The 27,586-nt window shown below is 30.9% G+C and overlaps 2 protein-coding genes across 2 annotated transcripts in view; both read left to right on the top strand.

Annotated features, from left to right (window-relative positions):
• Window positions 1–27,586, top strand: part of LOC139529961 (zinc finger E-box-binding homeobox 2-like) — a 56,071-nt gene that overhangs the window by 2,496 nt on the left and 25,989 nt on the right. The window lies entirely within an intron of this gene.
• On the top strand, window positions 11,710–12,912 carry LOC139482500 (putative nuclease HARBI1). Its single transcript, XM_071266414.1, has 2 exons — window positions 11,710–12,025; window positions 12,108–12,912. Exons 1-2 carry the CDS (start codon window positions 11,710–11,712, stop codon window positions 12,869–12,871), a joined length of 1,080 nt encoding a protein of 359 aa, XP_071122515.1. The 3' UTR covers window positions 12,872–12,912.

Below are 27,586 nucleotides of genomic sequence, written 5' to 3'. Positions count from 1 at the left end.
ATGTCAGATCCCAGTAACTTAACATGTGTTACTGCAAGTTATGTCAGACCCCAGTTACTGTTAACGTGTGATCCTGCAAGTTAAATATCAGATCCCAGTAACCAAATATGTGTTCCTGCAAGATCTCATGTCAGAAGATAGTAACTGTTAACATATGTTTCTTCAAGATCTCATGTCAAATCCTAGTATCTGCTAACATGTCTTCCTGGAAGATTTGGAAAATTAAAATGGATAAGGCCCAGATGTCTGCAAAAATAATGCATTACACATCACTACATGTCTAAGGAACATCACTTGTATTACAAGTAATTAAGGAACTGATACCTTATGTAAGATCATCATAAACATTTGTTTTAGAGACCCTGACAATAAAATTCAGGCTTATATATAGCATTGCAAAAAATAGAACAGCATATATATAATCTCTGTCATTGTTAGGAACTTTGACTACATATATGATACAAATTATGGAAGATTTTTGTTTTCATTTTTAAGTACTTAAATAATTTAAATTCTAGATTCAAATGAATTTGTCAAAATATTAATTTATTTTGTAAAATAAATAAATTTTATTTTATTTTATGACAAATATACATAAATTTATAAAATATGCATGAAGTTCAAATAATGGTCATATAAATGATTCACAAAAATATCATGAATCATTTATTTCATTGATAGTGAATTTTTCCATTATTTTATAAGAAATAAAATATTATAGCTATAATTGAGAAACTAGAACAGATGGGAGCTGCAACTGTGGTCTTTTTTATTGATATACCCCAAAAAGTAATTAGAATTTTACACTCAAGTATAATATCCACTAGCTTTTGTTATGGTGTATAAAATATGTCATATATTATTGTTCAAAATGAAATGTTCTGAATTAATAAAACATAAATTAGAATTTTTCAATAGTGTTTATGTGTGTATAGATGATGAGATGTTTGCTTTACTAAATGTTGACCTGCAGTGGTCAGTGTTTAAGGGTAGGACACCCCGGTCAGAGGGTCAGTCTTTATAGTTGTTACAGTGGCAGGTGCCCCATCCTATCCAATCAATAAAAGGAAACTGTATTTAATTGTAATAAAATGGGTGTATGTCTATATCTCAAAGCCATGTTATTTCAAAACTTGATTTATTCTGATTCCTTTGTGTCAAGTCTTTCAGCCACATAATTAGTCTTGCATAAATCGTTGGAGCGTAAATGTTTGATTACAAGCCTTATGTATAATCAGATGAGAAATAATATAGAAACCCTGACAGATTTGTGATAAGTTTTTGATGTCTTTGTTTAATTACATTTATCCAGAGTACAGCATTTAGAAATAGGTGTCCAGATGGCCTGGTACGTGACAATGTATCTCTGTCCTCCTGAAGTTTCCATGGAGTTTCCAGCATGGAAAGTCTATATTTGTAATGATGATGCTGTATTATAAAGTGGCAGATTCTATTCACAGACTTTTATCATAATTGATAAATATGGATGTGGAAATTTGAAAAGGCTACAGGCATGTTAAAATACAACATGCTTGCTATAGTAATTATTACTTCAAAATATCCAACCTCATTAATTTTTTTCTGTTTATCTTAAAATGAAAAAAATGAGAGGGAAATTCCTATTTATATTTGTAGATAAAAGGGCTTTAAAAAATGTTTTGTTTTCTACCTTTGGTATTGCTGGATATTCTATTTGATTAGGTTCCTTTGATATAAAATGGTTAATTTTTCGCTGCAAAATAACCTTTGGCAATTAATCTGTCTTAAATATCCATGACTAAGTAATCATAGCTATTTTTTCCCTTTTAAAGGTTGGCTTTATTCTTTTACACTTGTTTTGTCATTTCATCATTCTGTCATTACATAACTCAGTTCATTTGACCATTCCTGAGACCATTTATGACCAAAAGCAGATGTATGTACCTCAATAAGACAAAAACAAAACACTCTTCAAAAAATAAACACACAAAGGAGTAGGTCCGGTAAGGACAGATTTCGGCCTCAATTTTCAAGTTCATCTAACGAAAGATTTTAGACCCTTTCTAAACACTTAAGTGTCTATTTCAATTGATTCAATTACTTAATGTGAAAGATTTTAACTTATAAAGTCATTAAAAACGCTCCGATTCAAGCTTTAATATGAAAAATCTATCAAATATGCCAAAAATCGTCACTTTTCAGATGGTTTCTGTCAAAAATGAAAGTGGCCGCATCCGTGTTCATCCTCAACCTTTATATATATTATGTATTATCATCAAATACAACTTACATTTCAATATTATGAATGAACAAGAATGCGGCCACTTTCATTTAAGACGGAAACCGTCTAAAATTTAACTAAAATGCTACAATTGTGAAGATTTCAGTAATTTAGCATGACTTAATAATGCTAGTACCTGATATATGTGCATTGTATTGTCAAAAACAGCCCATATTTATGTAGCAGAAGCATTCTTTGTTAGTCTTGTATTATTTTAATTTTAGTTTCTTGTGTACAATTTGGAAATTAGTATGGCGTTCATTATCACTGGACTAGTATATATTTGTTTAGGGGCCAGCTGAAGGACGCCTCCGGGTGCGGGAATTTCTCGCTACATTGAAGACCTGTTGGTGACCCTCTGCTGTTGTTTTTTATTTGGTCGGGTTGTTGTCTCTTTGACATATTCCCCATTTCCATTCTCAATTTTACTTTTCAATAGATATCTAAACGATTACATTTTCACAATTTTCTAAAACTGCTATATTTTGGGGCCAAAAAGGGGTCTTACTGAACCTACTCCTTTAAAAAATAAGGTGACAATCTACATATTGTCTTATGTCTAGAAAAATTGACCAATTCTGAACTTCAGATAAGCTTTTCGTTATTAAAAAAACAAGAAATAGAAAAAGAGGAAACTGCATGTTATTCAGTTGAATAGGAAAAAAAATGAATTTTATTTTTGATAGATCTTTTGTTCGTAACCCTTAAAGTAAAAGACATTTATTTTGTTTTTTTCTTCTTTTTAGTCCTTCAAAATATTTCTGGTACAAGTAGCAATCTCAGTGACCTAATGATGTCATTACTTTCTAAAGCCTAAAGCTTAAACTGTTTGAATGGTAATAGTAATTTGTATGTGCAAGGTCAAGAAAACCTTAGACCAATTCTTCCCCCAGGAGACCAGGGCATTTATTGAAGTTTTATATTGATAATAATGACACTGCAGATACACTTTCATTGCACATTAAACATAATGATTAGGTTTCTGTGGAGATGGGTTGAAAAGGTGAAATGTTATAATTGCATAGTAAATGTAAAAGATCAGATATGGCCAGGTCAGTCATGCCATGCAGGTAATATCATTTCAAATTTTGTAAGGATTTGTCGTCACTAATCTGCTACAAAATTTCAAATTATAAATCAGGATTAATTCCTTTGGATGATAAATTTGAAAAATTCAACTTTTAGTTTTCTAAAACTTTAACTATTTTTTTTTGCAACCAAATTAAGCCCCTCTCTGATGAACTAAGGGTATCAGGGAAAATATATTTTTTTTTAATTAATCCAGAGTCCGACTTAGTTTGTTGAAGATCTGAGACGGCATAGAATTTTATAAAAATGTTAAAAAGAGCAAAATATACTATGTAAGATGACAAAATTTGTGATAAAATGTTTCATTAATTTGAAAAATATAATGACCATAACAGTATTCACTAAAGCCTTTCTGTGACTTTGAGATGAAAAACAGCAATCAGTATCTTCCTGACAATCACTTTGGTTTTGGGAAATAATGTGTACCATAATTTGGTTTTTTTTACAACTGTAATGTTTTGTCGTCAATGGTTTGTAGTGTAAACATATATTCTACAGAAACTGTAGTTTAATTGTATCATATTAAAGTTAAAAACCAAAAAAGTAATTTTCTCAAGGTTCTTACTAAAACAATAAACATAAAACCACTTTTATTTGGAAAACAAATGTTTTGAATGTACTTATATCTCCAATTCAAAACGTGTTTTTCCATAAAATCTTTTAATTTGAGAAAGAAATTTATTCAGAAAGTTGAAAAGTATACTCTTCCTTGTTGTGAGAATTAGCACAAATAACAGGAAATGCAATCTTTGCGTAATCGGTGTAAATGATACCAAAACGGTATTTGTATATGACCTTGCATTTTGTTATCAAAAATAGGTAAAAATCAGTTTACCTAATGTATTGTTATCGTTAAGGTATGATTCATATCTAAAATAAATGGAATAATAAAAGTAAATATTATACCATTTGTTTAGAAACAACTAATTTGGAATAAATAAGAATTGAAACGTCTAAATGCCATTAAAGACATGTGATAGAGTTTATTTGGTAGCAATCTTTCATTGATTAAAGATTAAACTCTTAATGAACAAAACATTTTTCTGTGAATAGTGTTAAATTTGGAATTTCCAAAACTGATGAAAATAGATGCGTAGATAAATCTGAAGATGTCAGATTGTTAGATATATAGGTTAAAAGGAATTAAGGATGGGAACAAACATTAAGTGCAAAAGGATCTACATGTATCTTTTACATTGGTTTAGAAGAACATCAAATAATATTTGAAATTATAATTTTTAGCCTGATATTAAAAATGGATATCCTTCATGATAACTGTTTAGCAATGCTTATCCGATATATTCAGTAAATATTTTCTATCATACTTTCAATTTCAGTACAAATTGATGTGGGCTCCTAAAAAATGCTTTGAAGTGTTCCCAAACATAAAGGACCAAATTTAGGAAATGCTGCTCACTGACAGTGAATCTGAGGCAACCCACAGAATATTGTAATAGACTCTTCCTTCGTAAAAATTATAACACAAATGGTATCCGGGTGCCATAAACTAACTCATTTTTGTGAGAACATGGTATTATTGTCCTCTTTTAGTGGCTCCATCCTTAGGGTCCCATTCACTACCAGAGCTCCTGGTTCAGACTACCTAGATCTAATAATGGTTCACTGGCAGTGGCTAATAACAATAGACTGTTGAACAAATTGTCTGACCTCAATGGACATTCTATTGAAGCCTTTGTCAATTTGAGTTTTCTTTTCCACTACAGATTATAGAGAATTTCAAACTTGCATATTAGCAAAGATTAATTTATGTAGTTAAAAACATTTATAATGTAACTGAACTCTGATTTTCATGATTTCGAAGCAAAGGTGGTAATTTCTATGTAGGAATTGAATTTTATGAGTATGTCTTAGAGTTTTTAAAGATATATTGAATTTTACATTGGCAATATTTAAAAGAGGCAACCTTTGTTACTAGAGACTTATTGCCTAAGTATTATAAATTAATAGGTCCAATATGCAGTAAACAACTTCCCAGAATGAAGACTTATATACTGTATTTTAACTGGATCAGTGTTTCATAGCAACCAGGAAATGCTTACTTAAGTTTAAAAGTCATGAACCTTGAGGTCAGTTCTGTTATGGTACTTTAATACTACAATAACAAGAGGCATTCTATCATAGTTATCCATATACCCTTAAAGCAGAACATTAAAATGATACACAAGATAAGAGTAATAAATGAATTGTAAATAGGAAATTATGGATCGGAACCAAATCACAAGGAGACCTATGATTGAAAAATCTAAATTATCACATATTTATTCAGTATTAACATGAAAATTTATATTGCACTTCCCCATTTTCCAGGTGACTAGTGCAGGCATAATAACATTATAGAGATTATCTTAGATAAAAGGAACTATTGTTTAATTTAATCACTGGATCATCTGCTTGATAGATTAAACACAAACATCACATAGGTACTGCTCTTTGAAATTCTATGACATACTCATAAAAGTCAATTCCCACTTGGATATAGCTACCTTTGTTTTTCCAATCATGGAAATTGGAGTTCAGTTATATATAAATCCTTTAAAAAATGGTGTCAAGTTTCTGAGCATTTTCATTGGATCAATAGGTCAACTGGCATGGCATGTTCTTGATACTGGTTTAAAAGTCCTGTATAGTGGTCTATAATTGTTAAAATCCACTTAATTTACACTCTGATCCATGGACAGTTGTCTCATTGGCAATCATCACCATACTTTTACACTAGATGCTTAATAAATCATTCAATAGTTCCAGGTTTGAATTTTTAAAGTATTATTGGAAAGGTGCTAAAAATGGAAGATGATTAAATTTTAAAAGCAGAAGTTTGGTCATAGATCATATATGGTGAGTTTTGCTGACCTATTTTGGACCTACTTGTGACCATTTGGCATATAGACTATATAAAGTCAGTTGACCTTGTATATAAAAAGCTAACATTTTTCATACATTTAAAGAATCAGTAGTACCTGAGACTAAAAGTAATGATCAAAATATTACATTTGAATAAAAGGGAATATTTCACATTACCCTCAAGTGCAGCAGTACTGGTGTTTCTCAGAAAGGGAAACAACTGCTTCCAATTAAATTGTTTGATTTTATAGAAAGGCGATTCTAGAGAATTTCAAAGTAGTCCAAAGTTTTTCATATTTATCAAGAACAAAGAATTATCCCAGAATTCCAAGACCTTAATTAATTTTCTACAAATTTATCATGTTTGCAAATAAAAGAATTTGAAACAAACTTTGATATTTGTTTATGTACACACGATCTCTATAGACTTCTATAAGTAGCCATAAAACTTGTTACCTCAAATTAAATAATCAACCAATGAATTGTGTCCTATAGGACAACCATTCTACTAGATACTAAACCTTGTTTTTATTCTTTGTATAGGCAGTTGCCGGTTATTAAACCCATTTATGATGATAGGAATATACCAGTAATTAACCATTCCTAAACTCATAAATTTCTATTCTATTGATTTTTACACAAAGTTGACTCATTTTCAGTATAAATTTTAGGATTTTGAACAACTGATAACATTGATTTACATACGTTCTGATTACAATAAATATGTTTTTGTTCACATAACACAAATTCTGCATGATGGTACATAATGCGTTATAAATTACGATTTTGAGCATGAATTATTTTGAAAATATTGATTTTGTTAAATTGAAAAGATACAGATTTTGTTTTTTGTAATTTTGCAGCAAAAAATATTTAATATAAGAGAAAGCGGGTTCAATATTTTATAAAGTGTCAAGGATTTACGTCATTTGTCATGGAAATAAAATTTGGTTTTTGAATTGGTGTAATTTTTTCTTTGAAATCTTTGTCATGTGACAAATAAAGTATATATAATTTGTGACAGTTGTAACATGTAGTAGAATAATTGGAAATATTGGCTGTCTTTCAATTTAAACTCAGTGGTTCTCAAGTATGGGTAGTTTCTCAGCTCTGGTGTGATGTTAAGCACTTACCAATCAATCAATGGTTCTTAAAAGATTCCTAATGTAAAATATTGAATGAAGAAGTTTAACATATTTGTTATGTTTGTCTATCTGTTGTGACATTTCTTCTTTATCCTTTGTTTAATTTTTTTGAAATTTTTAAAACTTTTATGCAGAAATTGCATGTGAGTAGAAATGTTCTGGTACATGGAATTTTGTTAAGTTATGCCCCTTTCACTTAGAAATTTGGCAGAACAGATGTTGTTATCTCAACTTCTCCTTTAATTGCAGCAAAGACACTGGAGATATGCATCAGAGGTTTTTTTTTTAAAGTCCAACTTTAAATATTATGTTCATTGCATTGCTATGCAGTTACTAACATATTCAAACCTCTATCCATGATAGAAGGCCATTAGGGTAGTAGTCCATCTAAGTGAACAGTTCTAGTTAGTTTGGCCAAGGGTAGTAGTCCATCTAAGTGAACAGTTCTAGTTAGTTTGGTCAAGGTAAAGGAAGAAGTTGCAATGGTATTTGAAGGCTGCTGGTTAATTCAGATGATTTTTTCAAGAAAATTATCACAATACCAGCAGAATGGAGATATACATATATAAATACTTGTTTCCAACTACAATTATTCTTGAAAACATTGTAGAGATAGAGAAAAGAAAGAATTATCTTTTTTTCCATTATTTGACAAATTGTCCTTCACAAATTATTTTGTTGAAATCATAGAAATTTGCATAAAATGTATTCTCAACTTCTAATGACTTTGTGTCTAAATACGGATGTTATACAGAATAATATATGGATTTGTAATTAAGTTTAGAAATGTATGTATAAACACTTGAGTGGTTTAGAATCAATCTAGAACTATAATGATAGAAGGAAACACAGATTAACTGCATCAGTCAATAATAGATATGTATGTGCTTTATATCAGAGGCTTCAAATAGGATGTAACATACAACTGTAATTAAAGTAGTGATAAAGGATATATAGGGTTAATATCACAGAGACAGCAAACTAACAATACAAGATAACAGCTATAGCTCGCTTAATGGTATACCATTTATAGCATGTCTTAATCTTGGACATAGACACATGGATCTAGAAATTCTTAGACACAAAGAACAAATACTTTTAATAGACAAAGACTATTACAATTTTTGAATAGTTTACATGTTTTAAAAGTTTGGCTTTAAGTCAGCTTAAATGAATCCACAGTACATCAAACTTACATAAAGGTCAGTGGAGGATCCAGAACTTTTCATATGAGAGAAAGGGGGAGGGGTGACTGGCCTAAGGGGGCTCCAGTTATGCTTCAGTGATTCCCTATATAATCAACCAAATTTTCCCCAAGAAAAGTGGGGGGGGGGCTGACTCCCAAGGCCTACCCTTGGATCCGACTATGAAGGTGAGACATATCTGTGTCAACAGATTTAATGAAGAATAATATATATTTCTGTATTGTTCATTTCAAGTCCTGAAGTTCAGTGCCAAACCCAGCCAGTCTTCCCCTTGGGATCCCCTAAGTATAAACTCAGACTGGATTTGACTATATCTTATGTATTTGGTAATTGCCATACCCAGCCAGTATCCCCCTTGGGATCCCCTGAGGATAAACTGAGGCTGGGTGTTTCTAATATCTGACATATATGAAATATATCTGTTATCTATTGATTTTTACAGTACTTAATGGATTCATTGTGATCTCTTTCACAATTCTAATCAGAAACGTAGGTTTATGATTGTTAAGTAAACAACGGAACACAAAATACAGCAGGACGCTATCTTAAACAATTACTTTTCGCACATTCTGCAAACAAGTGATATTTATTTCATATTTGTTACTATGGCATGTTATTGCATCTTGAAATTTTAGATGGAATTTGACATGTAAATTTTACAAATTTAGTTTGTAATGAATTGATAAACTTTCACCATCGTCATCCGCGGGCTTGTGAAATTTCATGCATATTGCTACAATTACAAGTTAAAGACATTGATTTTCTTGGGGATTCCGTTAATTTACGGTACATGTCAAATGATAGAAGTTTGTTTAATTTCCACTTCTGCTTGAAATATCAATCAATTGTTTCTTTATAAACCTCCTAAGAAAGCATACTTTGACTTTTGCAGTTGTCACATAGAGTCACTTAATGGAGTAAGAGGTTCATTTCTACATTTATATTGAAATCATAACAGCCTATTCTAATTGAAAAATGCTGCTATAACTGAAGTAACGATATTTGGTCATATTGTCATGCTGATCCCTAGGACATAACATGCTCAATAACATATAATGCAATATTGTATTGCTCTTTATTACTTAAATAGTAATAAGGGAAGATACTTTAAAAAGTAACTTGGTATTTGTTTAGCTTTACAGTCATATTTTAACCTTTGGATTGAAAAGTTAGTCTAAGGCATTGAGTCAGTAACTTCATGATTCTGTAAGGCAACCCATAATATCCAGAAGTAGTGTACTTGCCATTATAACTTCCAGTCAGAAGTATAGTACTTATAGTCCATACTATCAGAAGTACAGTACCAGTCAATACTATCAGAAGTACAGTATTGGTCCATGCTTACAGAAGTACAGTACTGGTCCTTGCTTCCAGAATTACAATATTATAAATGGTCCATACTTCAAGAAGTACAGTACTAGTCCATGCTTACAGAAGTACAGTACTAGTCCATGCTTACAGAATACAGTACTAGTCCATCCTTACAGAAGTATAGTACTAGTCTATGCTTACAGAAGTACAGTACTTGTCCATGCTTACAGAAGTATAGTACTAGTCTATGCTTACATAAGTACAGTACTAGTCCATGCTTACAGAAGTATAGTACTAGTCTATGCTTACAGAAGTACAGTACTAGTCCATGCTTACAGAAGTATAGTACTAGTCTATGCTTACAGAAGTAAAGTACTAGTCCATGCTTACAGAAGTACAGTACTAGTCTATGCTTACATAAGTACAGTACTAGTCCATTCTTACAGAAGTATAGTACTAGTCTATGCTTACATAAGTACAATACTATTAGTGCTTACAGAAGTACAATAGTAGTCCATGCTTACATAAGTACAGTACTGGACCATATTTCAAGAAGTACAGTACTGGTACATGCTTACAGAAATACAGTACTAGTCCATGCTTACAGAAGTACTGTACTGGTCCATATTTCTAGAAGTACAATACTGGTCCATGCTTACAGAAGTACAGTTCTGGTCCATATTTCCAGAATTACAGTACTGGTCCATATTTCCAGAAGTACAATACTGGTCCATGCTTTCAGAAGTACAGTACTGGTCCATGCTTTCAGAAGTACAATACTGGTCCATGCTTACAGAAGTACAGTACTGGTCCATATTTCCAGCATTACAGTGATGGTCCATATTTCGCGAACTACAGTACTGGTCCATATTTCCAGAAGTACAGTAGTAGTCCATTCTTCCATAAGCATTGTTACAAATTGCCAGTTACTTCCTTATTTGGGTTATTGTCCACAAATGACACACAACTTTTTTTTTCTTTTTTTTTTTTTTTTTTAATATTCTCTTGGATCTTAATTAATGTGTGAATGATTGCTGCTACTTTTGCTGATGATTTTAATGTAATATGTTTGCCAGGTGAGTCATTTCGGTTGCTTGGAGCCTCTAGTTGAAATATTTCTTTTACCAATTATCAGTAAATCACTTATTTGTTTACATTATGATGACTTAGATGCAATTTTAACTATGAAATGGAAGTGCAAGAGTATGAGAAAACATCATGAAATTTGCTGCGACTGATTAAGCCTATGTTATAATAAAACATGGCTGATAATTTATAGCTTTTGACTTCCTGCTGAACAGGACTATAGAGACAAATATGATGTAATAAACTGGGATTTTTTGTTAGTTTATATGGTTTTGATAAATATTCAGATGGTTGTAAAGGGGCAGATAACTCCTAAGAGATTGAAATCAACAAAATGTAGAATTTACATTGGGAGGATTTTATTTCACTTTCAGTTAATTTGATGTTCATTTAATGTTCTTCAGTTGAGTCTAACTCCCACATGATATATGGAAAGGCTTTCTTTTTAAACCCCTTCTGTAGACAGAATCAACACATCCATACCAGGAAGAGAAAGGATACCAAAGGTCAAAAACAGCGGTCTTGTCAAATTTTGAGTTTACCACAATTTTCTATTTATCATTCATTGAGCTACTGAACCTATAGGGTGCATTTATTGCAAATAAAACTGGTTTTGGTTTTAGTTTAAGGTTTTGAACTGGTTTCCAAAACTAGTTTAGGTTTTATCGAACTAGTTTGAAAAATAAACCCAGTTCAGGCACATTTAAACAAATGGGTGGTTTCCTTGAACAATGTTGAAACCATAACAAACATGGCTGAAGTATATCTTTTACTACAGGACTTGATAACACAAACAGAAGATGACAGCATTGATAGGCTTTATCAGATTCACAAGAGTGTCACAAAAAAAAAGCTAGTTTTCTCAGTTGTATCATGCTTGGCTGCTAAACGTAGACACATCGCCAGGGTGAAAAATTGTGTTGAAAATGTTATCCCCCAATACACACCTGATGACTTTAAGAATCGTTTTAGAATGAGCAGATCAACATTTGATGCACTAGTTCTAAGCTTATCTCCTCAGTTAGCGGTGGGTCTTAAGGGTGGCATCATGAAAGTTTCTATTGAAAAGCAGCTATACTGATTTTCATAAGATATGCATCTTGTCAACAGATTTTGACTGAATTAGCTGACAGCTTTGGTGTATGTGAGCAACAGTTCATACTAGTATACATCAAACATCTTCAATTATTTGTTCAGATTTGCTTCCTGCATTAGTTAAATGGCCTTCTGGAATGAAAGTGCTAGAGACAGTTGACATGTTTTTTCAACACAAAGGTTTCCCTGGTGTTTTAGGCGCGATTGATGGATTACATATCCCCATCAAAACTCCTAAAGTGGATGGTGAACAATATTACAACAGAAAAAAGTTTCCTTCTATAATACTTCAAGCAGTATGTGACAAAAACTTACATTTTCTAGATTTTTATTGTGGGTGGCCAGGTTCTGTGCATGATTCGCGAGTTCTTAAAAACTCGCCTCTGTTTACAAGTGCATTTGATAACAAAGAGAGAATGTTCCCAGGTAATACCCATCTAATTGGAGATGCTGCATATGCTTTGAGTCAGTGGGTAATGACGCCTTTCAAAGACTTTGGCAACCTTTCGGCTGAACAAAAACGTTATAACTACATCCATAGTTCGAGTCGGATGTGTATCGACAGAGCCTTTGGTGCATTGAAAGGTCGATTCAGGCGTTTAAGATACATTGACATGAAAGATATGCCTGAAGTGGTAAAATTTGTGCTCAGCTGTTGCACATTACATGAAGTTTGTTTAGCCAATTTTGATGAATTTGATGAATACATTGCAGAAGGACTAAATGCCAATGAAGAGATCAATGATTTCCAAGATTTTTTAAGGAGAAGACCTTCCGCACAATATAAACGTCAGTCAATTGTTGATATGCTGGGATAAAAAGATATTTCTCATATGTATCTCCCTTAACCATGTTAACAGAAAATGTGTAAACTGTTTTTTAACTGTAAACTTTAGCCAAATTTAGATTTCCAATTCTTAATTAGTGTATTGTTTTATTTTGTATCGCCTGCTTTTCACACATGAATGACTCCGTGTTCATTTTCTGTTTTGGTCCATAACATGTCACTGTGTATTATCAATGTTATCTTGGTACTGTTATTTGACTGTTGTCCTGTTTATATGCTGAGTTAGAAAGGCAATACTTTATAAAAATAAGAAGATGTGGTATGATTGTCAATGAAACAACTATCCACCGAGTTCAAATAAAGTGGATGTAAGTAATTTAAGGCAACCGTTCGGCCTTGAACAAGAGATAAACACATACCATTTACTGGGCTATAAAAGGCCCAGACATGAAAAATATGAAAAAAATCAATTGAGAAAACTAACAGCTTAACAAAACAAAATACTAAAAAGAAATGATCGACATGAACAAACAACAACCACTGAACTACAGGCTTCTGACTTGGGACAGGCACATAAAGAATGGACCAGGAGCCTCTGGCCTTTGTTAGTCTAGTATGATTTTTAATTTTAGTTTCTTGTATATAATTTGGAGTTTCGTATGACGTCCATTACCACTGAACTAGTATATATATTTGTTTAGGGGCCAGCTGAAGGACGCCTCCGGGTCTGGGAGTTTCTCACTGCATTGAAGACCTATTGGTGACCTTCTGCTGTTGTCTGTTCTATGGTCGGTTTGTTGTCTCTTTGACACATTCCCCATTTCCATTCTCAATTTTATATTAGTGCTACTAACACGACTAGCTATACACTGTGCAGTAATATAAACTCAATGATTATTTTCAGGCCAATTTTTAGGGATCATGGAGTTCCACATGTTCTAGGCCCCTGCTATTTTTTTGTTCCTTGCAATTGGATGGAAAAAAATTATATATAAAGTTAATATTTTTTTCAATATGTGTCAACAAGGAAACAGTTTCATATAATGAAATTTGTATTTTTAACAATAGAATAAAGTGGAATGCAATACTAATATGTCACTCTGACAATGCTGCAACTCAGAAAAACATAATAAAGTCAAAAAGAAAAAAACTTAAATCTATCCAATTATTGTAGTATGTCTATTTTTTCATATGTTCAATAATCTGTGACATAAGATGAATTTTTTGGTCTTCTTTGTCCAATTTTGCCTTATGCTGTTCCTTTATTTCAGATAGTAACCCTCTCCGTTCTTCTTTAAACTCCTCGTTCATGGTTTCCAAAAACATCAAAACTTCATTACTTTTTTTTACTTTCTTTCCCTGGTTATTTGTTGGATCTGAATCACTTGCCTTCTTCTTTCTTTTACCCTCTTCTGCCAAACTACTTTCATTTAAAGACTCTACATCACTATCCTCACATGTCACAGATTCTGCTGATGGCATTGATGAGCTCATTGTGAAGATAGGTTTGACATTTGCCTTGTACCCATAAGCTTCCTCCATTTCACAAAAATAAGGGCTCTTTCTTACATCATTCCCACTTTTTTGGTTGTGATCAACAGTGTCACGAAATACTTTTGTTTAGTTTTTCCACTTTTGTTCACATTGCTGGAAAGTAAATGTACTGAGCTGCTTCGTCATGTTCGTCTGCACTTGTTCCGCCATATTCTTTTTCGAAACCAAACTACTAAACTGCCCTGAGAGCGGTTTGATAAGTTTCCAGAACTGGTTTTCGTTTTGTCTCAATAAACAATCAAACCAGTTTCAGTTTTAAACCAGGTTCTAAACTGGTTTGTCAAAACAAATGAAAAGTTTTGAAAACTGTTGCAAAACTTAAACCAGTTTGCTACCAATAAATGCACCCATAGATTAAAAGCAATGTGTACAATTAAATTACAAACTTGATGTCAAATTAAAAATTGAATTATGTTACATTTTGATATTGGAAATATCTCGTTATTCTTTACAAGATTATATCACTATGGATGTAATTGTAGAACTGAATTTTATTTTGACTTTTCAAATGACTTTTAATCTGTTAGTGTGATGCAATCGTTTGTGGTGATTTTTTTGCCAATTAATTGCTGTTAATGATTTGTAAACAGCATGAAATGGCAGGAAAATGTGTATGCTTTGTATGCAGTATGCAGCCTCATTAAAAAACGTTATGTTTTGTCCTTACTGAATGTGGCATAAAGGGGATAGTTGTATTGAATACCCTACTTTATGCTAATGTACATGACAAAAACATACATGGTGAGCATGAAGCACAGTCTTTAATAATTGATACAGATTGCTGTTTATTTCACTTGTAATTATGTCTTTTTTGTAAAAAGAAATGACTATAAAAGGGAGATAAATTCTTATCCATAAATTGTTTTATTGATAACAATTCTTCAGGAATTTTAAAAAGAGAGCCACTTTTTATCTATAAACTACTTTGATATATATTTTAAAATGGAGATTTCTTTATATCCTTACATTAATTTAATGGAATTAACTTTAAGGGAGATAACTTCATATCCATAAATTACTTTAATAATTCTTTAGGAAGAAATTCAAAGGGAGGTCACTCCATGTCCACAAACCACTTTATTAAATCTTTAGGAAAATGTAAAAGCAAGATAGCTCTCTGATAATGGTCATTATGGATAGTGATTACTAGAATCATAACTTTCTACAGACAGTTAATTCACTTTAGATTTTCTCCTTATATTAAGTGCATTGAAGACAGATCTTTTTAATACCAACCCTATATTTCTGATAGAAATTAAATAGTACTGACAAGTTTTTTTCTTTTCAAATATTTTTCAAATACCTAGACATATGAAGTGAGAAAACATTTCTTCCTTTGTGATCTAATAGCATGCACAAACCAGTAAACAAATTCTGAGATGGTAAATGATACTTCCCCTCATTCAAGTAGTTAAACCAATTATTGATCATAAGTAATTCAAAATCCTGGAAAATTGAAAAAGTAAACAATTTTCTATACTATGTTGTCAGATATGAAAACTTTGGAAACCTTCTATCATGTGCCCATTTCGAGGTCATATAGCTACATTTTCCATTTTAAAGCTTTTCTCTACTTTTACTTAGATTATTGTCAAGCTTTTCTTTATTCCACATTGTTGACATGGATTTATCTGATGGCTCAACAACTGTCACTGTTTTACAATAATATCATGTTACTTGATTACAAATTGACAGTTTGTCTTGTCTTATGTAACTTCTCTTCCTGCCATTTTCTTAAGAATAAAGTTGTTACTTGAAGTGCAAGGTTGACATACATATCTTATATAACATTATCAGATAAAGGTATACCCTACAAAATGTCTACTCCAAACAAAAGGCCTGTTTTCCTTGGTGTTTGCTTTATCTATTTATATAGGGAATCAAGTGTTCCCCTCTTCTTATAATCTGTATGCACAGTTTATTCATATACAAATATTAGTGTAGAGTGGCTTATATTTGTATAACTGGATAGAGAAAGGGTTGGAACTTTTGATGTGTGGCTTATAATTGTATAAATGGTCAAAGAAAAGGTTCCAACTTCTGAGATAGATTTACAGTATACATGTACATTTAAAGGTATACTTGTTGCTGCTGAATCACTAGATTTTGATAATATTTTATGCTTGATTTTACAGATTCATAATCAAGTAAGTTTTAATTTGTTCAATCTCCTTTGGTCTTTCTGGATAGTGGTCCATTTACCACATCTGCTTTCTTGGTTTTATTTGAAAATAAGTGAATTAAGAACTGCAACTGCCTGCAGATATATAGAAATTATAATGTTCTTAAAAAAAGGTTGCTTTACATAAATTGCAATTTGCTGGATTTTGAGCTCTCTTTTTTCTGCTGGACAAAGCAAAAATGTTTCAAAATGTTTCATTCCAATTGTTATTAGCTAAAGAATAAATAATCCTTACTTAAAATACCACAAACCATTCAAGTAAAACAAATTACAACAGCGATTTTTCATTTTTAAAATTTTTGATGTTGAGAATTAATGAGGAACCAAGGAACCTGGGATTTTTTAAGGTGAATCTGAATGGCTACTCAATTTTATGGCTGTTTCTGTTTATCTTTTCTGTATCTCTTCTTAAAATGATAATTGTATGGTTTGAGGTCCAATGGTTTACCTTTGTAGTTCTCAGCAGTTTTACAGTGATTCACGTTATGTAATATTTATAATGATTTGGTACAAGATTTATCATTAATCAGTCAAAAGTCACAACATTGTACATCTCTTGTGTAGATGTAATTGTAGGTCTTCGTAGAACTGTTTGACTTTTATGTACTTTAAACTAGGAAGGACGCTTAACTCACTTTATTTATAATGTAGATATTTAAATTTCAAATTGTATAAACAAATTTGAGGAACTGAGGAACTGGGAATTTGTTTATGATGCCACAATAAAGGGTGGATCTATCCACATTTAACATTTATTTAAGGACAGTTTATTGGATGAAAAATACATGGTGATATTTATATTGTGTTTAATTTCAACAACGCATTTTATGCTTTAAATTTAGATACTATGAATTATTTATAGCTGCATTTAAAAAGAATTTGGAAAACATTGAAGATAGTTATTAATTTAAAGTTCCCCTTGGTTTTAAATTATACACTTTTTATACTAAGTTGAATTTTGAGGTATTTGAATAGTTTGAATACAAAAAGTGTTTTGTACACATTTTAGGATTTATTTATTATTTTGTCGTGAGAGTTATAGAAAACTGCAATTCCTTAAGAATCAGATATGATTTATGCTGATAATATTCCTTTTTTGAATTTATGAAAAATTTTGGAATTTCAGAAGCAATCTGCCTACGTTTAATGCAAATATTTTACTACCATCAGTTTAACTTTAATTTGTGTGAAAAATTTGCATAAATGTATTTGCAATAAAAGAGGAAATTGAGGAAATAACTGAGCTTTAAGTTAAAATATGATTATAGAAATTGAAGCTCTATAGTTTTTGTTTCATTGGAATCGGAGTGATGTGTTATATAACTTTTATTAGTATAAAGACAAAATTAAATTGCTTTCTCTTCTAATTTTACTGCAAGCTGAACAATATCACAAAATAGGAATATTTGGGGAATTAAAGTGAAGAAATAATTACGATAACATTTTGCAGTAAATATACAAAAAAATCAATTTCACGCTGTGCCAAGGAAAAAAAAGTTAACGAAGACAATAATATTTTGGGAAAACCCCAGCATTAATAAAAGGAATGGAAAAATTGTATTGAAACAATAATTTAAGTACAAATTTCATTAAGTTGATTTATGTTTATTGTGTTGAAATGTAAATATTTTGACAATTCAGTAACTGCTTTATTCCATATATGGTTTGAATTGTAAAAGTTTTAGGTATTCACACTGATTTGGTCAATTTCCTGTTTGAGATATCTAGTGCTAAGTCTTGACATGCATTAATTTCAATTTAAAAGATTTTCATTTAATCCATAAATCTTTGACTATTGACCTTTTCTTTATACCAGCTTCTATTGACTGCTGTGATTCCAAATAGGAAAATATCAATTTATCTTCAATACATACATCTTTCATACTGATTTGGCAATTTTTTAGCAATTAAAATTTTTTTCAAAGTACTTTTAAAGCAATGTGTATTTAGTTTTTAAAAGTCTTTTTACATTTTAACGAATCACTGCTGTTAAATTGATTTTGTAGCTTAACTGCTTGGATTCCTTGCCTTTGTTGCATAATTGCAAACATTATGTATAAAACCTATCAATATCCGTTCATACATATTGAATTTATTCTCTTAATTTCTTCTCTCGATGATGCAAATTTACTATTATTACTAAAGAAGTTGTGAGTGCGATGAAACAAGCCATTTACATCCCACGGTGAGTGAATTATACATTGTAATATATATTCTCTTTCTTGATAACTATTGATCTAATATTGTAACTGAAAATTTATTTCCTATTATTCAAATGAAGAAAAGCCATTAAAATCCAATCACTATTCATTTATTATATATTGAATGTTTTGATTTGGAGAATAGATGATTTTTTTTTTTAATATCAGAAGCAGAGTTGTTTCCCTTTTCATTTAGTTATAGTGGTTAGATAGTACTTATTAAATGAAGAAATTGATCAATTGATCAAAATTACATAAAACATTTGGAAGGTAAGTCAGACTTTTAATTATAGATATTGAAATTAAATTGATTCTTGAAAATAAATGAATTTGTCATAAAATGTCATTGATTGTTACACAATGTGTTAGTATAATTACTTAATACATACTCATTTACCATATATAGGAAAATACTTTGTTTAATTGACAAAATATATTGGAAAAAGTAATTAAATTTTGGTGATAATCAGAAATAGCTTTATGTTTCTAATAATGCATTTATAATAGACTATTTTAAGAGTTGATCGTCTAGTGAATGCCTTAAAAATATATTCTACTAGGTTTTTTTTCGAATGTTAGATTTCTTTGTTTAGAAATTTGAAAAAAGAATATCTGAATATTAATTATTTTGGCCTGTAGCCAGTAAGCTAGCTGCTGATAATAATAATCAGCTTAATAAAGAAATATAATCCTGTCAGGCTGAACTCACTTTCAAACACTACATAAAGTCAGAATCAAACATAATTAAATATATTTTAATATGCTGTCACAAATGTAACAATAAAACAAATGAATTGAAACCACTTATCATGGCTTTGAGGGACAAATGGAGAATTACCCATGTATAAGATGGAACGTATCAGGTTTAGAATCAATGAATGGAGAACATCTGCCTATGTTTTTGCTAGATAAATTTTAAGAAATGAATTTATACCCCTTAGGGAAATATAAGTAAAAAAAAGTTGTCAGTTAAAAACACCTGTCCCGTCAAACATCTTTGTCTCTATTCTTCACCTGTCTAAGAATTATACATTTAAAGATACAGTGTATGTTTTATATAACACACACCTATGGATAAAGAAGTTAGACTTTTTTGTATTAATTGATAGCTTTTCTATTAAGTGTCAGTAAGGTTAATTCTAGTGACAGCAATTGATTTGTTTGGTTCAAGGTTTTAATGTTTTATTAGACCTGGAAGAAGGGACCTCATATCTAGAAAGGTAAGCTCTTGCTTTTCATTCAGTTATTTTTGGCTACCGTAAATTTAAAAAATCATACGAAAGATCACAAAGGCGACATATGTTACCCCGTAAATTTGAAATGAATTCTTGAATTTTGTTTTAATTAATTGCTTTTGGGCTTCAAACTTTCAGTCTTTGATAAAAACTTAAAAAGTATCAGAATAGTCTCATTTTGAGATCTTTTCATTTACAGTACATTTTGTACTGAAACATTTTTTTTAAAAATACACATGAAAAATGTAGCAACTTTTTTCTCAAAAGACAAATAAACCAAAACTGAAAAACTTAGAAATTAGGAGCCTATGAAGTGTTTTCAAAATTTACACTTTTCAAGTGTTCATACTTTTTGTAATATAAAAATGCATATATCAAAACAGTTGGACATTGTCTTAGTATCATATCACTTAATTGAGGAATATCTGTTCTCTCAAGCAATTAATCCAAAACTAAATTGCTTGTAAGAGTCAAAATAGCAGTCAAACTAAACACATTTTATGTTTATCTACATGTAAGGAACCTTGGATTATTTGATTACACCCTTATTAGGTCCAGAGAATAAACTGACCTGTGATTTTAAAAAGAACCATTAAATAAAAGTGTTAATGCAGTATTTGTATTGCAACCAGAATGTTTTGAGTTTGCACAGCCAATGGGAGGTAACACATGGTATAATACTGTAATAAGGGAGAATTTATTGGAAAAGGAAAAAAGAAGTGGAATTAAATGTACTTCACTGAAAAGCTTGAAAACACATTGCAGTGAAACTCTGCATAGATGCATTAGTTGCATATGGAAATTAGCAGTTTTGTTGATTGTAAGTCCAAAAATAAACAACAATTTATTGTGGTGAAGGTAACTGTTCTTACAGTTTGATTGTAGTATGACCAGATTTCTTTTTTGGTTGCTGTCTTATATTCATATACTCTGCAATATCCTATATTTTCCAGGACCATGCATTACAAAATCTAATTGTTTAAATCTCACCTTGAAACATTTGTACATGTTCTACTTATTTTTGGCTTAAAAAGAAAATATTAAAAAAACCAGAGTAGGTTAGGTCTATTTTACATCTTGGTTTAATTAATATAAGGAGGGATATTAATGATTATAATCCCTTAACTCTGAAGTGATAGATATTGTTTTGTCATGCCATGGTTTACCTTTATATATAGGTAATATGAATCAGATTCAAGCGTTTTATTTTACTGAAAGATGATTTTACAGGTTATAATAGTCTATTTCCTGTTTATTCTTTGGATATATCATTGATTTACCTTATAGGCTTTTATCATTTTGTAAATAGAGTCTGATATTTATTTTATGTCTCAATGAATTCGATGAAATAAAATCCCTCTCAAAACCTCTTTTCTCCTTACCCAGGTAAGAAAGAACTATCTACCTGTATTATAATACTATATAATAGCTAGCAATATCCTGTGTGTATGTCAAACAAGGATTGAAGTGTTTACTTACAATGAGCATCCGGTCGTTCTTAAATCATTTCAATATATACCGCGATATGTAGATTAAAAGTGGGGTTGGTCGCGTATATTTGATTTGACCTATTGCTAAACAAATTCACAAGCTTTATTCATAGTAAGGAAATAGGCGCTTACATTAAGATATGTATGCATTACAGGTATATATATAGATCAATTTTCCTTCTGTCGTCAGGTAATAAACGGTATATTTATCTTAATCACATGATCAAATTATTTGTTCAGGGACATTTCATTATATAAATATCAATTTTGTATAATTTTTATTGAAATCATAAAATGGTTATTATGCTTTCCTGTGAAGTTTATATTAAAACCAATGGGTCGTGTGGTTTCTTTTTTAATGTGCTGTTAAACAGTATAGTTACATGTTCAAAATAAAGTCATTATCTAAATTTTAATTTGCCGTCTTTGAAATGTATCAATATAGTAAGATGATCTGTAACTAGAATTTTGGCTTACTAAGTTAAACACAGACAAGATTATGGATAAGACCTATTGAGCAATAAATGGAAAATATGTCATGAATTTGAAAAATTAGCTATTTTGAGAAAATTTGAGTTTTAGTCCATAGATTTTGGATAAAGATATAGATTTTACCTATCATTAATTTAATTACAATAATACAACCTTTAAGATAACTTTAGATTGATTTTCACTATTATCACTAAGTAAAAATAGTTCCAGGCTAAATTCGGGAAAATAAAAAATTTTGCTGCCATTATTTCTTTGTCAATTATTTGGGTCTTTAGAATCAAATTTATTCAGTTTGGCTACAAAAGATTGGGATTTTCTCCTATAATCTATGGGGTAACAATATATGCAGTTTATTCCATAATAAACAAATGAATGCAATTTCTTCTAACAGCTGGTAAGGTCAGAGGTTAAGTTGATGATAGATTCAGAATTTGATTAAATTTCTTCTTTTTTCCATATTTGTCTTGGGAATTCTAAATTCTTAGGCAGTTAATTTAGATTGAATAAATCAATGAAATAAGTTCATTTCTTTAATATTATAAGATTAAGATAATTTGCGTTATATTTGAATTATAGCTGTCATCTCTAACTTTAATTATAAATACAAGATTTGTGGGAAGAAGTATTTGAAAATTGATAGTCATTAAACTGTAAGTTTCTAACATGCTAAAAGAAATTAGAAAGATTTCATGTTTCTGGTATACTTTTAAATGGAATGAGACTATCCTGCAAATGCTGTTTTAGTGGGATATTTATTTTCACTGAACTAGTACAAATTTTGTTAAAGCCTTCCCCTGGGTGAGGGATTATTTATTTGTTGAAGACCGGCATTTGTGGCCTTCAGCTGTTTTCTGCTCTTGAGTTAGTTTGTTGTCTCTAAGAAACATTCACCATTTCCATTCTCAATTTTATTTGATTGTATTTTAAACAGAAAGAGACTGAAAAACTGCTAAGCAGAGCTCAATTCTACATTGGTAACATCTACTCTCTGTGACCACTTAGTAAAGTAAATCATATCTTGCCAATGATTTTCTATCCTGTAATTGTATCAGACACATGAACAAACAACCCCCCTGTAAAACTATGTTGGGTCAACCATTGCTCCCTAACATGGTCAAACATGCTTCAATCATTGCTCCCTAACATGGTCAACCATTGCTTCCTACAATCTTCAATTGGAAGTCAAGTTGACCATGGTCAACCACTTGAGATTTCAGCGTGGTCAACCATGGTCACAAAAGTGGAAAACCATAGTTCACCATGGTGTAAAGCACATCCATTTAAACCATGGTTAGTGATGGTGACCATGGTTATCAATGGTTAGTGATGGTGACCATGGTTATCAATGGTTAGTGATGGAGACCATGGTTATCAATGGTTAGTGATGGTGACCATGGTTATCAATTGTTAGTGATGGAGACCATGGTTATCAATGGTTAGTGATGGTGACCATTGATATCAATGGTTAGTGATGGTGACCATGGTTATCAATGGTTAGTGATGGTGACCATGGGTACCATTGGTTAGTGATGGTGACCATGGTTATCAATGGTTGGTGATGGAGACCATGGTTATTAATGGTTAGTGATGGTAACCATGGTTAGTAATAGTGACCATGGTTACTAATGGTTAGTGATGGTGACCATGGTAAACCATGGTTGCATTTTGACAGGGGCAGGGGTGATTTATGGTTAGGTTTAGGATTAAGGTTAGTAAAGTATATCTAATATATGTTTTTTCACCCAAAATAAAAGTAGTAAAAATTACAGCATTAATGTACTAGCAAATATCTTTACTTGGGATTTAAAACATTTTCTGTATTTTTAAAACAAAGTACACAGAAACTTAGAAAATCTTCTCTTTAAGCCAAAAAAGTGACAAGAACGACTAGAATGAATTATTAATGGAGGATTTAAACTTTCTTTAAATCTTTTGACTCCTTAGGCCGAGAAAAAAAAGATCTGTGTTTCCGGTAACCCGACCGACCCTGTTTTTTAGCCCCGACCCTAACTTTTTTATTGGATCTTCCAAAAAAAAAAAAAAAAAATTTATCAACCGACCCTGTTTTTGACACAGGCTTCTGATAGATGACATAATATTTTTTCTCTCTTGCTTCCTCTTGCATAGAAAGCCAGTAAAACATTTTATTAATGTCAAAAGGTATTCCTAATAGGTTAAAATCCAAGAAATTTGCACAGCAGGTGCTTCAAAAACATTGCAAATGGCACGCTTCCGGTTTTTGAAACTAATTACGGATCCGGACTTGGAAAAAACATGATAATTTTCCGGATTTCATTTACGATGTCAAAAAAAAAAATTCCGACCTACCGACCCTATTTTTCAAAATGATGTTACCGGAAACACATATCTTTTTTTTTTTAGGCCTTAGGCCAAATTAAAAAGTATGTGTGGTTCCAGTTACATCTGAAAAAAAGTTAGGGTAGGTAGGTAGGGATTTTTTTTTATTTTATGTTTTTTTTTTACATTGAGTCTATGGGAGCAACATTCTGACTTTAACAGTGATTAATGAAAAATGACAATAAAATCTTTAGGGTAGGCTATTTTTAAGCCGAAAAAGTAGGGACGGTAGGGTTACTGGAACCACACATATATTTTTATTTGGCCTTACAGAATCATTCTCTGAACATTTGATAAGCTGTTATGCTTGAAGGCATTTACAAGTATTTATTTTTTATTTTTCGCTATTTGTTGCAACCAGTTAAGCCAAAACATAGTATCAACTTTGCAACTTCTAGCATATATTTCTTTTCTAAAATTTAGAAGTTATATGTATGAGAGTTCTTTTGAGCTTATATACTCTCTGTTAAAAAATGGTTAAGAGTTTACCATATTTAAATGTTTCCATTCACAGTAATTGCCCTTATATTTTCTTAGGTTTCCATTCAAAACAGAGTGATTGCCCTTAAGTAATCTTTACAAAATGGAAGGTGCAGTTACCATTATCAACTGTGCTGTTTTATTAAAATTTTCTATCACTTAGTTGTATTCTATGCTCTTTTAGTGCTTAAATCCAATTAAACCATTCTCAGATCATGCACTGAATTGTAAGAATATGTTTCAGCTTAAGATGAATAAGCTAATGTGAACTGCTTTATTTGAAATCTTGACAAATAAAATACAATGCAAAGTTAGAATCACTGCTTGAAGAGATTCCAATAAAATCATTCATCAACTTGGTGACATGTTTAAACTTTAAGTAAATAACCAAGCTCACTAAGATTTCAATGACTTTGTGCAGATTTCCAAAATTTGATTTGTCAGTTATGTAACCTTAAATAATTAGCATTAAGATCCACACAATGTGGCAGTTTTCTACATAAAACTTAACCATATTACACAAGTACAGTTTCTATTCAGGTTAGCCTTATTAAATTTGAACGGTTACGGAGATTCACGGAATCCAGATGAATGTCCAATTACATAATTGTATCAGTGATAATATAGATTTAAGGTTTTTCCGTAGTTTTAAGTTATCATTAAACATAAATAGATGAAACCTTAAAATGATTGAAGATAAGAAATTGTGTGAATGTTAGAATTAGGGTTGCAGTACTGTGTGTGAACTGATATAAGGCCAGATTCTAGTTGTAAATCCATTTGCCTATTTAGGGGTTAAGATTGCACACAAAGTGCAATTAAATCACTAGAGTCACTGGTGTAGTAAGATATATTTCAGCCTTCATCTCTACCTATTTTATGTCAGTACACACAACATAGTGCTGTGAGTAAACTATCATAAGATCCTATGAAAGTCTGTGCTAGATAATTTAATATTAAATTCAGTAAATAGTTTTATGTGTTCTACCATATTTGTAAAGAAAATCATTTTATTAAGAAATACACAAGTCACAAAAAATAGTGCATGATGCATTAATCTATCTATTCTACCTGCACTATGATTTAAGGAAGCCATCATAACTCAATTCAAAATATTGCTTAATTAACAGAGCAATGTTTATCTTTAATGAGGTGCTCCATTTCTGGGATACTGTAAAATAGCCAGTAACACTGAGGTTGTGAGTTGAAACCTTGCACTTGGCTTGTGCATATGACTCAAATTTTAATTGACTAGGTTTACCGATTTTCCAACCGACAGAGTATGGTTTTATTGCTCTGTCTGGCTTCCTGTACTAATCTAACAATTGAGCCAAACGTGCTGAAAGTGGCATTTAACACCAAAATTTAATCAATCAATTTAACTTTTAGGTCCTTGGTAATTTCATCTTTGCTCATATAAACTTTTGAGTTAATTAATGGTCTTAAAGATAATTGGATTGGGGTATGAAAAGAAAGGACAATTCGAGCAGAAAGTTTCATGAAGTTTGGAATGATGCACCACTTGAATTAAAGTAGTCCTATTGGTTTTCTGTCCCTTGTTTAAGGTACTCCTAACACAATTTATTATGATCTATTTTATCCAGTTTAAGGTTTAATTATATAACCCAATTAAAATGTATGACTTGATTTAATTGGTTTATCAGAAGTAAGAAACGAAATCATAGAACAGATAATGTCGAACCCATCTCTTTGTTTCTTAAGTAATCGTAATCACAAGTTAAAAACTAGATTAACTTCAAATCTAATTGTTTTTGTCGTTACATAATTTATTAAGTGAATTACCGGTATAGTGATCAATCTTTATTTTTTGTCATGGAATCCCAAGACCGTCAGTTATAATTTTGGTTGTTTGTACAATTTGTTACTCCTCATGTTCAACTTAAGCATGACTTGATTGAATCTTTTCTTTTAATGAAAAATTATAGTAATTTAAAGGAAAAAAATATAAGAATCTGGAATTTCCAAAGTTTTTGAAATAAGAAGAGTAATAAGTCTTTACTTTTGTAATGAGTTTGTGATTAATGGTTTTAATTAAATACAGCCTACAATTAAACCTACTGGTATGTACTGCAGCAAAACGGAAGGTCATTTATTTAACCTTGAAGAACAGTTTTTATGGGGGTTTGAAATCAAATTCAGATATTTTATGTCTTATAATTGAATCAATAATTTACAAATTAAGGGGGGGAAAAATACAAGGAACTGGTTAATAATTCATTTACTTCTTATACATAAAAGACTATCCTATTGTTCACATACATGTAAAATAAGACAGATTAAGCTATCTATATGCTGTAAAAAACTTTATATGACCATTACTTATAGAGTATGCTTGCTCAGTCTTTGGAATCCATTATACTTACATCAAGATATAGCATTGAAAAATTTCAAAAGGAGGACTGCCAGTTTTGTAACCAACAAATATAGAAACACTTCAAGCGTTGGTAACATGTTACAACACCTTGTCAGTTGAATGGCTAAGCAAAAAATAACATCAACAGCAGTTTAGTCAAATCTACATTATTTGATTTATTCTCATTTAGAAATTAATTGTGACACTTTGTACAAAACTATAATGGACTCCTTAAAAAAAAAATGAAATTCAACACTACAGTAGTGCAAGCATACTACAGAAGTTTTACAAACTATTTTCAATAAAATATTCAAATTAATTTAATTACAGAGAAATGTAATTACAAGAGATTTGTATGCATCTTAACAGATATTTTGTGC

This window comes from Mytilus edulis, chromosome 7 (assembly GCF_963676685.1).
Source record: "Mytilus edulis chromosome 7, xbMytEdul2.2, whole genome shotgun sequence".
NCBI lineage: Eukaryota > Metazoa > Mollusca > Bivalvia > Mytilida > Mytilidae > Mytilus > Mytilus edulis.
Note: the sequence above shows the minus strand (reverse complement) of the source record. Positions and strands in the feature narration are given on the sequence as shown.